The 16,763-nt window shown below is 38.8% G+C and overlaps 1 protein-coding gene across 3 annotated transcripts in view; it reads right to left on the bottom strand.

The window, feature by feature from the left end:
* Positions 1–328: 328 nt before the first annotated feature.
* UBA6 (ubiquitin like modifier activating enzyme 6) overlaps positions 329–16,763 on the bottom strand; it is a 33,065-nt gene continuing 16,630 nt past the window's right edge. For all 3 annotated transcript variants that reach the window (XM_054203016.1, XM_054203015.1, XM_054203013.1), the window contains 16 exons: positions 16,425–16,502; positions 14,959–15,140; positions 14,272–14,377; positions 13,277–13,366; positions 13,086–13,166; positions 12,344–12,472; positions 11,359–11,410; positions 11,190–11,253; positions 10,264–10,333; positions 9,526–9,597; positions 8,242–8,359; positions 7,315–7,508; positions 6,547–6,674; positions 5,665–5,752; positions 5,189–5,283; positions 329–2,874 (listed from right to left, as the gene is read on the bottom strand). In XM_054203016.1, coding sequence (XP_054058991.1) covers positions 2,739–2,874; positions 5,189–5,283; positions 5,665–5,752; positions 6,547–6,674; positions 7,315–7,508; positions 8,242–8,359; positions 9,526–9,597; positions 10,264–10,333; positions 11,190–11,253; positions 11,359–11,410; positions 12,344–12,472; positions 13,086–13,166; positions 13,277–13,366; positions 14,272–14,377; positions 14,959–15,140; positions 16,425–16,502 — 1,683 coding nt within the window. In that variant the 3' untranslated portion in view covers positions 329–2,738. The remainder of the gene's footprint in view (positions 2,875–5,188; positions 5,284–5,664; positions 5,753–6,546; positions 6,675–7,314; positions 7,509–8,241; positions 8,360–9,525; positions 9,598–10,263; positions 10,334–11,189; positions 11,254–11,358; positions 11,411–12,343; positions 12,473–13,085; positions 13,167–13,276; positions 13,367–14,271; positions 14,378–14,958; positions 15,141–16,424; positions 16,503–16,763) is intronic.

Here is a 16,763-nt window from a genome sequence, read left to right as displayed (position 1 = left end):
CAGCATCAAACAGTCCAATTAAAAAAAAAAAAAAAAAAAAAGGTAGTTCTCAGATTCGAGGTAGTGCTAACAAGGATCTGCATTGCTAGCACTGGTAGTGACAATGCTGGAGATCTGGAAGACCAGCACCCTAAAATTCACCTGCCCAGTTTGACTGAGTCCTTTTAGTGTGCTCATGCTGAGCACCTGCTGAGATTTTTGATAAAAAGCAGCAACAGATTGAGAAATAGGCTGCATCAAACACAAATTCGCACTGAATTGGCTCACTCCAGCCTGCACAACCTTCAATATAAATACATTTGCTCTCCATATCAGCAATTCAGAAAGCTTTAAAACATGAAAAACAATTTTAATGAGCCACTTGACATGCACATTTCTTCCATATAAAGTCCTCTTTAGGTTATTACTTGTAAGATTTTACTTAGGTTAACTTATATGCAGAAAATTTTAAAGGTTTGCTAACAAATGCCTAGAGCTGTTGTGCATTTTCAGTTTTTCCATCAGCAGCTGTTTAACTGAGCAGAACCCATCCGTAGAACAGACATCCATCCGACAGATACACACAGTAAGAGCAATGCACAGAGATACAGCCATGTCTGCAAATTCTGGCCCCAATCCCTGCCAACCTCAACCTGGACTTTTTGGCAAGGGTCTCACAAAGCTGAATGCATTGTCATTAATAAAAGCCATTCCATTAATTATATCTGAACATTTACTTTAAACCCTGAGGACTGTCAGATGGCATTCTAGCAAAGTACTAAGACTTTACTATTTTTATATTACTTACTTTGAAAACATAAGCATGATGTTGCCACCGCACTAACGTACCAGAGCGTACTTACTCAAACTTTCATTTGTTTCCCAGTCTCCAACTGTGAGAGGTGACAGTGCTTTTGACTTGACCCAAACCTTTAAGTGATTCTTAGCACTAATTAGTGATTTCGGTTACGAGTTCAGATTCTAATACTGCCACAGTGAAATACATTTTAGTTGTTACTTAGAAGTGGAGACTTATTGTCTGCTTGTGCCTTCTCTGCACTCTAAATGTAGTTATCTTTTCTCTCATTTCAAAAAGTTTTCTAAAAGAAGTTCTTCTAAAAAATGAAGTGTTAGGTAGTTTAAAAAGCAGTATTATTAATCTAGAAAATTATATCTATAAACTAGACTGACTGTAAAACTATATACACCTTCCAGAAGATAGCCTGCACGTAAGACTAAATCCCAAATATTGGAATAATTGTGTTGATTCCAGCTATTCAGTTCCATACATCTTGGTGTTCAAGTTCCCCAGCCTAATAGCTGTTATTTCTGACTACAAGTAACCAAGAAGGGAAAAAAGGAAGGGTAAAATTCCTGATGTTCATTAAATGTGAAGATATCCCTAAAGCTTAATAAATTATGATCAAGGATAAAGAGCTAAGTAGTCAGTAGCTTTTGCAACAGCTGCAAGAGGTGATGTGCAATCACAATCTCTAAAGCTTAAGCACATTAAAAGGTTTTCCAGTTCACAGGCTTTTATTCTAACCTCCCTTCACTCTGCCATTGTTGGGAGAAAAAAAAAAAAAAAAGAAATACCAGCTCAACTATCCAGTGTTTAGATGACAGAGAAAATAACATGGTGTCACAGATGTTTCTGTAATGCACCTCTGCCTCACTGCAGCAAAGCTAGCCCCTAATTATTTCTGATTAAGCGGATTCTTTATACTTAGATATCCTAGTAACTGACTGATAATGATAATAAAATCCTCAGTGTTCACTGCAACTGGTGCTGCGGAGAGGTGTACAGCATAACCACTTGCTATAAGAAAATGGTACCAAAAGGAGCAGCTGAGGAAAGTGTTTGCGATGACAAACATCTAAAGCCATTTGCCTTTTCCTCCTTTCAAAGTCATGATTTGCTACAGTGTTTTTAATTTGGTGAGGTCAACCACACCACCAAATATTTTCTCTTTCTTGAAGACAAAGTTTTATTGTTGAAAGAGTTAACTTGGCTCTTCAGTAGGTTTCCATTTCCCCCCTATTGCAGTATTCCCCAAAGAACAGTCTTAGTGCAGATAATCACCAGTTCCAGCTCTCTGGACTTCAGGTGAGCTGTGACACCTACTCAAGGCCTGCCTTCCTATATTTCCATGTTGAGACTGACATAAGATCACTGCTCTGACACACAGCATCACTAACTGTTCAGAAGAGAGCACCAACAACACAGTAAAGCAGTTAATCTGCTTTTAAGTGTGAGTTTAAACCTTTTGGATGGATTAAATCTCACGTGTAGATGGCAAGAATGAAATTCTTGTTTGAGAATTAAGTAACATATGAAATGGATTTGAGATGTTCTTAGAACACCAGGAGTATCATAAACCAGCAGTTCCCCCATTTTCTGCACTCTTCTCTAAGCAGTGCCTAATTTGCACATGGGGACCATTTGTTAGCTTTGCCGTTCTTCTTGATTTCTTCATCTCCCCACGAACTAATACCAATCTTGTCTTTAAGGTAAGGACTGCACTGGACATTCCATCTCATGGAGTGACCAATCCTCCTTTGAACAAACAGGTTTGAAGAAAACAGGAGCAGATGAAACATAAATCCAGTTTGTCTTCAGTGCAAAGCCACTGATTTTCACCATCTGTTTTAATTAAGGCTTCACCAAAACCAAATATATAGTACCATCTTTAATAGCTAAAAATTAGCAAACTCCTTTCAGAACAAATGGTCCGGGAGTGACTTCTATGTCTCTACCATCAATTGTCCTCCTGAACAAAGTAGTATCTCACTGGTGGACCTGGCAAGTCTTCCTCTCCATCAGTCTCTGGAGCAAACGATACTGTCAAATCCACGTACTTCTTATCAGCTGATGGTTTCACAAGCTTTTGCATCCTACAAGGAAATGAAAAACAATTTGTTAACATACCAGAAAGATGACTGGCAGAGGGAATTCAGGGCCAGCCTAGGATGGATTTCACTGCCAGCAATGAAGCCCAACACACTGGAAACCAGATTAAAATGGAGAATAAACTACCTTTTGACACAAAAGTTGTTCCTCCACCTGAGGTACAGCAAATGGTATTTCAATTTCTTGATGGGCTTAGCCTGTTAGTGAGCTATTACATTGTTCACTAACAAGTGCTCAGTACAAAAGAGAAGACAAAATTACCAGTTCTGGATGGGATTTTTTTCTGGTGTCCCACTGAGGCACACGGCAAAGTTAGCTTTCTGTGTGGGATTTTGATCAATGAGGAGTAAGTTCTTGGTATGCCATAATGGCTGTTTTTAATACATTATTAGGGAGAACCACGCCAGTGCAAACAGTAGATACACAGTGCTGAGAGAAAGTAATTCTACTGAAGTTAAGACTTGTTAAACCCTTGAATTTTGAAGGCAAATAGCAATGAGGGGGGAAAACAGCCAGGATCTGGCACTTGTTCCTTCATGACCACAATGTATGTTTAAACTAGCTAAGCGTGTCATGTCTTAGTGCGACTTTCCCCCTTTTGCACTCTACAGTCTCAAAAGCTACAGCTGTTGCTTGAAAGTTGCACAATAAAATAATGAAGTAGGTCAATCAACCTCACTGTCATTACATACCTTTGGATGTCTTAAAATTATTTTCTTGCCAACTCGGAGCACTAGTTCATGAGCCAGCTCAAATGCTAGGAGGCTGGGGGAATACAGTCACTCATTTCTATTCCTCACAGGTCACTTAGAGAAGGATTTCCCTTCTGGCTATGCTTTAGCACGCAGGTTAAAAAGCTGCTTTCCCCAAAGTACTTGTTCCTTTGCAAGAACACAAAACATTAGCCTCTTCTCAGCAGAGATACTGAGGTCATATCCATTTGCATGAGGAAGCCGCAGGCTACAGAGCAAGGCAGATAACTATGTCTCTAAAACTAGCTTTTAAGGAGCATGCCACCAGTCAATGCTGTAATTCTGAAACGAAGACAGTCTTGCAATGCTTGTCATATTACAGCAAGAGAAAGATCTAAAATACCTTAAAGAAAAAAAAAAAAACAAAGAACACACACACGCAAGACCCGAGTTTGCTGTGCAAATATCTTATAAAGCTTTCGGGATAGTTTGTAACAGAACCCCAAGTTGCTGTAACTACATGGAAAGTTTGAAGCGAGTCTCACAGTAATAAGAAACCCTGATATTCACAAGAAGGCAGCTTCACACCATGCCTTTGACTTCATTACACTCCCCACTCATTCAAAATTATTTATATAACTGTGGGAGAAGGAATATAAACAACTCATTTTGCATTAGGCTGTAAATTCACATCTTGGTATGCCAGACACTCTAAAAGCAGTATCAACATAAAGGCTCTTCTCTTCCTGGAAGTTTGAAGTAGCTTGCCCATAACATATACTACTTTGCCTGACATTACCTCCTAGCAGACTTTCGAAACAGTACTGATCAATCTGTAGTAAACGCTACAGCATCTACTTGCTCTAGGAAAGCCTGTGAGAACTGACTAGCATATACCTCACAAGAGCTGCAAGGAACAAATTTTGAGCTAAAGAAGTTCAATCAACATGTAAGGTAGAACTAAACCTGGGTGAGATCTGGCTGTTACTTTGCAAAGGCCTATCAGTCAAAAACCAATGCTCTGCCCTCACACCCTCCCAAACTTCCAGTTTGATATACCCCCATTTCCTGTCAGTGAGTGGCACTACAAGGCCTTGTGAATGGCCCTTTTAAAAGGGCTCAAGTGAGCTAGAATCTCAAGGAATTACTATGAACCAAACAGATTTCCCAAAATCTCAATCTGCAACCAATACCTTAGCTCCTTCACGAATAAGTGTTCTCATTCTTTCAGAGCCAAGTTGCTAAGTATCACCACAAGTTTTAAGCCAGTTTAAAAAGGTTTGATTAGTCTTATTCTGCTTGAATCAAGGTACATTCTTTCCCCTCAAAAAAAACTTACTGTCAGACTTCTTTGGGTTTTTCATTCTGGCATTCATCAGTTAGAGCAGCATTTTGCAAGTCTCCTGTCCTCACCACAGAATTTAATTCACTCTTTTTTCTTTTTTCAAAAAGAATCAATTACTTTTTTCTTTCCCAAATACTAAATGACTAGCAACCACTTTGAGAGAAAACATTGCTGTCAAGACACACGTCCTTATGATACAACCAATGAACATAATTTGTATGTGTACTTGGATCCCTCAATCCCTTTTCCAGTTATACTTACGTCAGCTTTAATCTTTTAATATGACCTGGCATCACAGGAACATACAGCATTTTGACTCCCTGTACAACCATAGTTGGTTCAATTCCATATTTCTCCTGGAATTCACAAATTAATACTTATTAAAGGACTAGGACAGCTGCACAAGCCAGCAGATACTACTACTGTTAATACTACAACTAACGATTCAAAACCACAGGATCCCAACCAGAAAACTTAATAATGCATAGATGTTGACAGAAGTTTTAGTAAGATACGTTTGAGTCAATCCAATTAACAAAGAATTTGAAAGTAGGCTTGGATGCATTCACTTAGAGACATTCCCGTTGACATTAATTCTTTCTAGAATTACTCTAGTTTGAGCAATAACTTGATAAAAGAAAAAAAAAAAACAAAACAAAAAACACCCAAACCAACAACCCAAAACAAGAAAACCCTTTCCTCTCATCTTGTATTACCCAGTACAGCAGAGAACTTACTCTGACAGCATTTATGAAGTCCAACAGAGTAAAATCCTCTTTCCCATAAATTGTCCACCTGTCCCAGATCGTAAATGATATCCCATTTCTGTTTTAAAAAAGAGAAAGGTTGGTTGTTATTTTAGAACCTGAACTCAGGCACTTCCTTTAAACAAGTATTGAAGAACTGCTATGTCTTCTAGCTACTTGATATTTTACCTTGAGCAAAAATCTCTTCCCTCTCTGCTGCCCTTTCTCCAGCCCTTTGACCTGGCTAAGCACAAGACAGTAAGAACTCTGGGTAAACACGGTACCTGGCGGGGAACTCACTGAGTTTTCAGACCTACTGAAAAACAGCTCTTGTACTGACTAAGATGCAGATGCATGTTCAGTCCGTGCAGACAGGATGTTTATTAATAGCCATCCCACACATCTAACTCATATAGATTTTTAAAGCCTCACTAGCAACAGCTTCCACTGAAAACAAAACTAGGCCCTTAAAACCACTATTTTTAAAATTAGGACAGAAGAGTACGTGTTGCATTTTCCAAACAGGAAGTTCTTGAGCAATGCATTATGGGACACCCTTGGCCATACTAAGAACATCACGTACATCTTTAGCGGTACGTGGTAAACGGATAATAGTTTGATAGCAAGCACTAAGTGATTCATGATCTTCCAAGTTTAAAGAACAACAAAAAAACAACCTTGAATATCTATAAAGTTTAATTGGAGTATGGCCATGAACCATCATAGTTCTGCTTTGCGAGCACATAAGGCCTTAATCTGGTTATCTGGATTTAATAACTGTATGAACTTCACACTTGTTGTAATGGCTCACCAAGTTCTAAGCATCAATTACCAGGTTTCCAAACACCACCCTTCTGCTGTTGTCCTTCCTACCTGATTTCTGTTCTTCTTACTTCAGCGGTTTCTGTAAAGACCATTATGGGAATGGCTAGGTTCAGAAAACAGTTCTTGTATGCATCAGCTGGGTAGCCACCCACAACTTTGATGAGTTCCAGTGCAACCTGCAGTAAATAAGAATCCCATACTTCTATGAGACCAAAACAGGTCTTAAGTACTGTGGTATCAACACTACTTTAGTTAAGAAGCCAGCAACTACGGAATAAGTTGTTAATGGAAGCCTTTGTCCAATCAGAAGAGTAAATCACATCTGGAAATGCAACCCAACATGCCACAGAAATACATTCTGTTGCTGCTAATGGAAATATTTAAAATGTTCAAAAGCATTTCAAATATAGGACTCTTCTAAAATTGTTTTAATTCAAGACACCTCCACAAAGCATGCAGTTCTGTTGAGATGCATGGATGTGAACTACTACAGAACAGATCCTTCCCACTCTTGTCAGTGACACTCTGATGGAAGTTAGTATTGACTGCAGAAAACAAATCAAAATGCTCATTCTCCAACTCCTCTTTCTGGTCAGCAAATCAGAAACAAAAGCATCAAGGGCTTACCACGTCAAGAACTAAAAGTGACCTTTTGTATTGGTACATGAGAAAAAAGAATTAAGTTTGAAATAAACCCATTTCTTTAATGAGGCTCTGTTAGGGTAGTGTTAATCAACATCCAGACAACAGTGATTTTAGGCAATGAGCAGTAAGAGAAGAAATATGCATTTTAAGCATTTTAAAAAGCATACGCACCAGCCCCGATACTGCAGCAGTAGCTGTTGCAATTGCAGGAATAATCTTTCCAGCAATGCGCTTTGTTTTGAACCGATCTGCTGGTTCGATGTTGTACATCTTGGCTCGCAAGTTTGATGCTGCTGTTATGAAATCTACATGCCCATTACTGTCATCATCTTTTTCAAAGGAGATGGGCTTCATTTGCAAGTCATCTGCCCATGAAAAAAAAAAAAGAGCAAAAGTTATTATTAGAAAACTGAAGATGTCTTACACATAAGTTATAGGGATCTAGAATCTTAAACTAAAAAATTCACATCCTGGAGCTTGGTGCCTTCACTTCACTATGGACTCAGTAGCATGGCAGAGAGAGGTTGACACTCCATGGGATGGGTTAGAACTAAGCTAATCTTTTTCCCCTGTGTTCACGGGCTAAAAATGCATGCGTGTTGTAGTTGCCCAATGACCTCTTCATGTGGCCAGGCACAAAAACGGTATTCAAACATCCTCATTTTAACTAGAAGAACATATCTAGAAGATGCTGGAGAAGACTACCAGCCTTCACAACTTAGGATAATTTCAGATTGATTCCTGTAAGTACTAACTCTCAACTTCCTCATACCAGAATCTTTTTCAGTCCATCTGGGAACAAGCCAGCACCCTTTTCCTCCTCAAGAGTTCAGTTCCCTGCTGCCTGCTTGCTGTCATCATGGTTGTAGTTACATGCGAGTGTAACAGAGAACCCTAAAACTTGCAAGAATCTAAGTAATGTAAAGCAATGAGGACAGTTATCTGCATGGCAGATAGCTGATATCTAGAGCTTTCTGCTTTAGCTATCAGCTTCTTGCAGAATTACAGAACTGCTTTATCCAAAGACCTGAACATCGTACTACTGGCAGTGCAACTGCAAGACGTTACTAAGCTGTGAAGCTGGTTTGCACTACTCACTTTCCAGAGCTTCATTGGACTGTATAGACTTCTCCAGCTGGAAAATAGCATTTCTTTCATCCTCACTGCTAACTGGAATATGATCTGGTTTTCTTGCAGTTTCATCAGTCTGTACAACCTGCAAGAGTGTGCAGTGCTTGAGTAATAAAATACATGAACTTGGTACAGCACCAGTGTGAAGCATACTAGATTTCCTGTCTTCCCTGCAGCCTTTCCGCCCCAGTTCAAGAGAGACGTAGACTTACTGGAGCAAGTCCAGCCAAGGGCCACAAAGATCATCAAAGGACTGGAGCATCTCTCATATGAGGAGAAGCTGAGAGAGCTGGGATGGTTCAGCCTGGAGAAGAGAAGGCTCAGTGGGATCTTATCAATGTGTATAAGTATCTGATGGGGGGGCAAGTACAGAAGGCAGAGCCAGACTTTTTTCACTGGTTCCCAGTGACAGGACAGGGGGTTGTGGGCACAAACTGGAGTTCATAAAATTCCCTAAGAAACATAGGAAAATACTTTAAAGAAAAAAAACAAAAAAACACAACCAAAACTGTGAGGATGGTTGAACACTGGCACAGGTAGGCAAGAGAGGCTGTGGAGTCTCCATCTTCACAGATATTCAAAACCCGATGGGACACAGTCCTTGATGACCAGGTCTAGGAAGGGGACTGGAACAGGCAGCCTCCAGAGGTCCCTTCCAACCTCAACCATTCTGTGATTCCAAGTCAAAATATCAGTTTTGTCTCACAAGGCAAGCATTCATGAGACAAATGTTAATACTGGGCAAAAAAAATATGAAAACCCTCTGGAACATTTGCTAACTTTAAATGATGACAAATGCTAGCCACTGCACAATAACGCTGTTTTGAAGTTAACACTTCAAAAATAAACATAAAAGTAATTACACTTCCTTTATATTACCTAAAAAGAAATAACAAATTGACGCAAATCTTGGATTGCTTTAAAGTTGGTTATGAGTAAAATTTTACTACTTTTACTAAAATGTTATAGACTCATATAAACTTTAAAAAAGCTTGCAGACTTACAATCACACTCGTATGGAAAACGATGCTACCACAAATCATTTGCAAAGGGCAAAAAAACCCACATCTTGCATTTAGCATCTGGTACATAGATACCTTAGCTATATCAAGCTAAAGCAGTCCTGTATGCCACACTCTTCTTTCCCCAAAACACATTTTAATTTCTGTTTACTTCTCATCAGCATCAATGCAAGAAGTAGTGGAGATGTGGGACGCTATTTAGTTTCTTTAAATTAAATATCATACTTACTTTGTTTGAAGGTCTGAACTCTGGTACTTTCACAGCTGAAATAATCTTCAAAAGAGTTTCCTCTGACAAATCCTTTTATGGTTTTGAAGAAAAACAATTTAAATTCACATCAACTCAAAAAGGCCCCCACAAAAAGAAAGCATATCCAGTAACATTTCAAAGAATACCAAAATAAAAAAATCCCACAAATATTCAATGATGTTTCAGTGAAACACCATCGCTGAAACACCAAGTGACGTTTCAGTTGCCACATTGAACCAGAGTGGTGAGAAGTGCCTAGCACTTGAAAACTGAACAGAAGTGTAAACGTGACTTACAGGAAGATCCAATTAGAAAAGAAAAAGGGTAACAAGAGAAACAAAGCATAAGCAATACAGAGGCTGTGAGTAGTAAAAAAATAAATTTCCCAGACCATAGCTTACTGAAAAAATGCCTTAAAAAGATCTCCTTTCAGTTCAGTTATTATATTGCACAGGAAACAGGTCCATCAAAATAAGAATTCCTGAATTCACTGCTTACTGAAAACATGCGATACACTACTCATTTCTTCTCCAGGTTAGGGATTTAAATAAAGAAGACTAAATGTACGCAGTTGCTGAACAGCCAGCACTGAAGGATAGATTACTTTAAGAATCACTTTAATCAGTTCTTGGAAAGAACTGGCAACTGGACATCAGACCAAAACTGAACACATGCATCCAAGCTATGCGATGGAAGCGCTGTTACAGTATGGATTACCTTTTCTGTGAAAGGAACACAGTATACCGTTGCAAAGAGTTTTGCAGCGCTCACAATGAAACCATAGTGCCTGAAGAAGAGAGGAAGATAATTGGTTTTGGTTGGTTGGTTTTTTACTTCAGTTGCCCAAAGGTTTGCGATCATATTCAAAGAGGTCTAAAACACACACACAGAGAAACAACTTCCACCCTTTAGCGCACACAGTACAAAACAGATGACAGATTTGGAGACACTCAGAAGTCCTCCCCAAAACTAAGCAAACTTTGAGGAGTGAAGAGTTATTCAATGAAAACTGTATTTCCGTAACCTCTGCAGTCAAGAAAACAACTACAAACGCTCACATGCCATCAATACGATAATGAAAATCTTCACTTCAGAAATACTTTGATATTTGCCATCATTTCAATTTTCACCCAAACTAAAAATGGCGATCCAGACAGTTTCTCAAAGCAGGTGTAGATATGCAGCAGATAAAGGCTTTTGCAATACTTCACCACATAAATTTTTAAAATTATCTGTAATACCCAAGCCATCTAGATCAGACTCAAATCGTGAAGAAGTAAAGGGGTCCCTCCACTAGGTCATTTTAGGTAGTCAATTTAATTTGGCACATCCTGCATTTCATGAGGAGGGCAGGGGTGTACAACAGCAAGAACTCCGTAATTCTATAGTCACACAATAAATGAAATGGGTTATTCTAAGCCATTTCACATTAGATGTTGTCAGATCTTCCCACAGCACCCTCCAATCCCATGTCAGTGACAGTGACCTGCAGTGAAAGTATGAGACAGTTCACTGAATCAGCCACAGCATAAGCCTGTGCACTAGTACTTATCAAATACCAGTTCAACTTCTAGTGGTATATAAGCCTTTGCCTTGCACTTATAGGATGCTATAAAACATATCAGTGGCAGTACCATACTTACAAAGGATCGTTAAATTCAAACTTCACTGGGAAAGGCGGCCTCTTTGGTGATTGCCAAAACAAACCTGGTAAGAAGAGAGACTTAAGATGAAATCCTAAGGAATCAGGAACAGCAACGAATGACATATGCCATGAATTCACAACAGGCACAAAGGGGCATTTGTACTTACTTCCATCTTTTAATCGTGTATCAAGAGGAAATGAATGAAGGAGCTGAAGTGCCTAGAGGAAAAGCCAGAGTAGCTTTACTAATTTGTCGTATACAGATTGACATGACCACACTAAATCAAGCCTTCTTTTTAGTAATGATGTGAAATCTTTATGTGGCTTTTAAGATGTGCCAATACGTAGTTGAAGTAATTTAAAGAGTTAAGAAAGTCTAAGATGCCTGTGTCAAGATGGAGAGATTAAAGAAACAAGTACTACTAGACAGAGTGACTTGTCCATTCATTCACAGGACAAAGATGACAATATCACCTCATCTGTCTGAAGTGCAAGACAGACAATTAACCTAACAAGCAAAGCATTCCCCCCACCCTGTTGTCACTTTAGGATTCTTGCATATTGATTCACAACTGGGAGTGCAATGTTGTCTCAATGTGACAACTACCACCAGGGCTTCCATATGCACACATATGATACGTTTACACACGCACACATATGATATGTTTACACACACAACATCATGATCACATCTTTCCTACAAAGTGACACACACACACACACTTTAAGCAACACTGTGGACCAGGTTCTCAGAATGACTGGTTCTTATTTCAGCCAACCTTTCTGTGACGTCTTTCAGAAAACGAGGGATATGAAAATGAGTTCAGTAACAAAAGTTTAGTGGGGGAAACAAAAAGCCACTGTCCTTTAGTAAAAGACATCTGACAATCCCGTTGCTCTAGAAAAAACACAATATCTAGTCAGCTGGAAAAATGCCAATAAAACTGCATGGAGAGTACTTAACAGAGTGACCAGGAGTCAGTTAATAAACCAGACTTAAAGGTGCTACACGTTTTTAAGTATCAAGCACAGTTCATTATTTATGAAGAGATGGAAGCGAGTGCAAAGACTTGGACACCTAGTTATTAGGGCTACCAAATTTTCAAAAATCCTCATCAGTCTAGTACCACCGCATTTCCAGGTCCTACCTACCTTATGGCTAAAGTACTTCTCAAATTTTACTCTTGCTAGTTCCACACATTGAGTCCAACTTCGGGGTCTTCTACTAAGTGTTTTAATAACATGAAAACAGCCTTCTAAGCTCTCCCCTGATTTTATTCTCTAGGTAGAGAAGGAAACATTAAAATGTTAAAGCAGACAAAGATTCCCAATCCAGTCAAACAGTAAATATGTTTTAATAAGTTATAGGCAAAAGGAAACAAGGGGTCACTTTGTGAAATATTATCCTTTATGTGATCTTCTCCACTGGGTTTTTCCCCATGTGCTGTGGTCTACGTGATGTATTTCCACTCAGTCCTATGGACCATAGGCCATTATAGGCTTACGAGAGAAGATATTAAGCAATTGAGCCTAATTTATTACATAGTTGAATTCATTTGAAACTAAGTCGTGCCTTCATTTTTCCCGGCTGGTTGCACATCAGTGTGACATCTACTATACACTCGCTAGCAGTGCCTCAGTATTTCTGATATTCTACATTATGTACAGAGCACACATGAGCTAGAGAAGCAGCCCATGCATGAGGCTTTGGATCTTAATTATGAGACACACCAGAATACACCATGAAAGAGCGACTAATGACTTGGCCAAATAAGTCTGCAAGTTTTCTGAATAAAGTCAGAAAATAACCCAAATCTCACTGAACTTAAACAGAAACAAAATCCACAAAGCATTAGTTTAAACACTGTATTTTGCCCTGGCAACACTCCCCTACCTGTAAAACTTCTTCTGCGGATGGATAGGTTTGCCAGAATTTGTTAAACAATGAAGGCTTGTGAGAAAATGAGCTTTCAAACTAGAAAATAAAAAGAACAAATATGGCATTTTGCAAGAAGTGTATCAGATCCCCCACCTTTCCAAATACACATTTAGTTATGCTGAACACCAGTAAGCTTATTCCCTTACCTTATCTCTTGCCCACTGTATTGTATGTTCAATGGCAGCTGGAAAAGACTTTAAGGTGCAAAAAGGTATTTCTTCTTCCGGTGGATCCCGCTGTAATTAAGGAGAGTTGTGTGTAATGCGTGTAAATGAAGGCTTATTAAAGCTTATTGCTTATAATAGCACCAAGAATTTCTAGACTACATAAGTTTTAAACTCCACTGTTATAAAATACAAGGTGGCTCATATTTGCTTGGAACAAAATTTGTTTTATGAATACTAACATATCACTTCCTGTTTATGAAGAATAGTCTAAACTCAACACTGGAAAGCAAAACGGAATTCTGAACCACAAACAACAGAAGAAAAAGCCAGCTTACAGAAGATGTGCAGTTCACATTCCCATACACTCTCAACACGAAATACGCGCTTTCACTCAAGGCCAGAAAGACTTCTTTCTTTGTGGACTCTAGCAAGACTGTTAGGATGCTCAAAACCCTGTCTCTGTGTCCACATGGCATCATTTCATGGTATTCTCCACCAGTGACTTTCTACCTTTTAATGGCAATTTCACAAGAACTTAAACAGAGGGATACTGCAAGATTTTGAAGGTTCATTTCCCTCTTCCAAACTCGTTTGCAATGCCACTGTGGGACTAGATTCTTATTTAGAATAGAGTTTTCAAGAAAAAAACCCAAAACAACAGCCAGTCCCTTGGAAATGCTTCAGAATTAGAACTTCCAAACGTTGTGTTTCATAATTCATATAGTAGTTGCTTTTAATTATTGGCCTAGATGTAATCATCCGCTAGGTAGCAGACGTGGTATCTTCAATCTGCTCAGATTTTATATCCTGTGAGCTTTTCTTCAGAAACCAAGTAAGTAATTATTTCCTAATAGTACTGATCTTCAACAACTCAAATATGCCACTTATTTTAGACAGATACATAAATGATTAAAGAATCAGAGGGCATTATGGGACTAGCTACAGAAGGTAAGTGATGGTCTTAAAACACTTACGTGACTATTATAGGACTCTGTCAGATGTGGCACAATAACTTCCGTGTGTCCTTTTGTTCCCATAGTTCCAGAGTCTATAAGAGGACGCAGGTTTGCTACACAACGACTGACATGGAAAGACACAGAGCATCAGAATACAGTGTAATCACAACACTCTTGCCTTGCAGACATTACCAGAGCGTAACCACAATTGACTCCAGGCACCTTTAGAAGAGTGGAAAGCTTACATCAAACTCAGGAAAAGAAGAGATTAAATAAGAAGCGCTATTTCAAGTTCCATCAGGATACCTAACCCTACCTGGATTAGGAGCATTACTAATTCTTTTTAAATGTAAACATCTCTACTTATAATTTAAATATATATTCTTACGCATAAATAATTCAACCTTAAGACTGCCACAGTATTTTCCCCCTCATCAGACCTTGACACCTATTTATTTCCAAGCACTCACTCCAAGGCTCTCTGCCATGTGAACAGTAGCAGCCACAGAGCAGCAGAGTTGGTTTCCACCATGAGTTCCACCCCTTCCTCCCCTCAGCCAGCATCCCTATAAAGCAGTAAGATAAATCTGGAGCAATTTGCTATTGGATCGTATAGGCAGTCACAGATCAGGAAGATTAAGAATAGAAAAGCAGAGTCCACATAAGAACATGAAAAGCAGCCCTCACCTCCTTTCCACAACCTACCTATCAATGTATCTCCTTGCCTCGACATTGTCCAAAGCAGTCACAATCACATCTTGCTTGGTATAGAATTCATCGCTGTAAGTGTTCTCAGTGGCTGGACAAACTTTATTAATATATGAGTCAATCTTTAAGCAAGGATTGATGTTCAGAGTTGCTTCTGCTGCAGTATAGCTTTTAGGTTTCTGAAAGTATAAATACGTATCAACAATATTCAGATAAAGAACATCTGGGACACAGAAACATTGACTTCATTTGCTGATCAGACAACAATTTACTGACAGAAATGTTAGTATGCAAACCATATAATAAAGGAAATTCTTTAATTATATATCTTCCTCATTTATAAATATCTTATTAATTTAGTTTTATTTAGGGTGTCAGAGACCACAAGGTGAAAGCACTTAAATGGTGCAGCAGAAATGTATCAAGTAACTGAAATGGATGCCACATGCTGTCTCTCATGCTCTCGAAGTGCCATAAGAAAGGAGCAGTTCACGACTGTCAGAGGATAAACCCCTTAGTTACTGTGACTATGTCTATGCAGCACAGACATAAAACACCTGTGAATAATCACATTACTGCATTCCACGCAAAGCCAGTTTCAGAAGCTAAACTGAAATAGAGTTCTTAACCTACCTGACACTTCTAGCCATACTACATTCAATTATCTAGGGATCAGCACTTAGAACAGCCAAACTCAAGACCGCGTGGCTTCTGAAAGCTTGCAAAGTTCACCTTCCATTTATTTATCCATTCAAAATGCAATCTGTTCCCAGATTTGCTAGACATAAACAGGAGGCAGAAAAAACTCAGCTGCTCAGTTTGGGGCAGGGGAATCCCCATTGCTGTCAAGTTCTGAGCCACTTTTTTATTTTGTGCTGTGTTTGCAATTACAGGGATATTCTCTCTGCTTCTAAGGAATTAACAGTTTCCGTATGACGAATTTACTGAATGTACTTTTTTTTTTGACAAGCTATTTACCAGCTTAATGAAGACTGAATTATGTCAGAAGATAGCAACTTTGGTCAAGTTCCATCAGCAGTAGCTCTTCTATTGAGAGTACTTCTGCCAGTGCCATCTATTTTTTGTTGTTTTGTTTAATCTCCGCAAATTTTGATGGTATAGTAAAGCATTTCTGGCATATTAACCCATGGCAGCTTCTTATGCAATACAGTATTCCTCATCTGATTCTCAAGTTCAAGAGATTTTCTTAGTCAAAGACACCAATACAAATTAAGATCAGACTTTACAAATTAAGATCAGCCAATTTTACTCAACTGATACTAGTGGTAAGTGGGATGCCAACATAGTTCTAGGTATTGTTTTAAAAGATACTGGATTTTATTACAACCTTTAAGTCTTTTCTGGACAGAAGTACATACACTCACAAGTTCAGCTCTTGGTGGGGACACAGGACAGGGAAACAGAACAACAGTCCAGAAAGTTTATTGAACAAGAAAGCCTACCTGTATGTGATGAGGTCGAAAAAGAAACTGCCTGTTCAGGTTGGATTTCTCTATCAAGTCTGGATCTGTAATTGTCACCTAAGTCAGAAGGGGCAAAAGCAACAGCTGAAGTCACAATTTAAGTGTAGCACTGAGCAATAATCTTGATGAAATCTCTACAGAAACTTGTCAAAACAAAGTACTCCTATTGGTATCCACTGTGGCTAACAGCTCTGCCAATACCAACTCATTAAATTTTGTTTTAAAAATCAAATACAGCAAGACTGCTACAAGTGTATTCTGCTTCCAGTTGCACACTACTTCCACTCTGTGCTGAGACCATCTTACCCTCTGCACAGA

The sequence above is a fragment of the Rissa tridactyla genome, chromosome 5 (assembly GCF_028500815.1).
Source record: "Rissa tridactyla isolate bRisTri1 chromosome 5, bRisTri1.patW.cur.20221130, whole genome shotgun sequence".
Taxonomy (NCBI): Eukaryota; Metazoa; Chordata; class Aves; order Charadriiformes; family Laridae; genus Rissa; species Rissa tridactyla.
The sequence above is the reverse complement of the archived record's forward strand: the minus strand, read 5'-3'. Positions and strand labels throughout refer to the sequence as shown.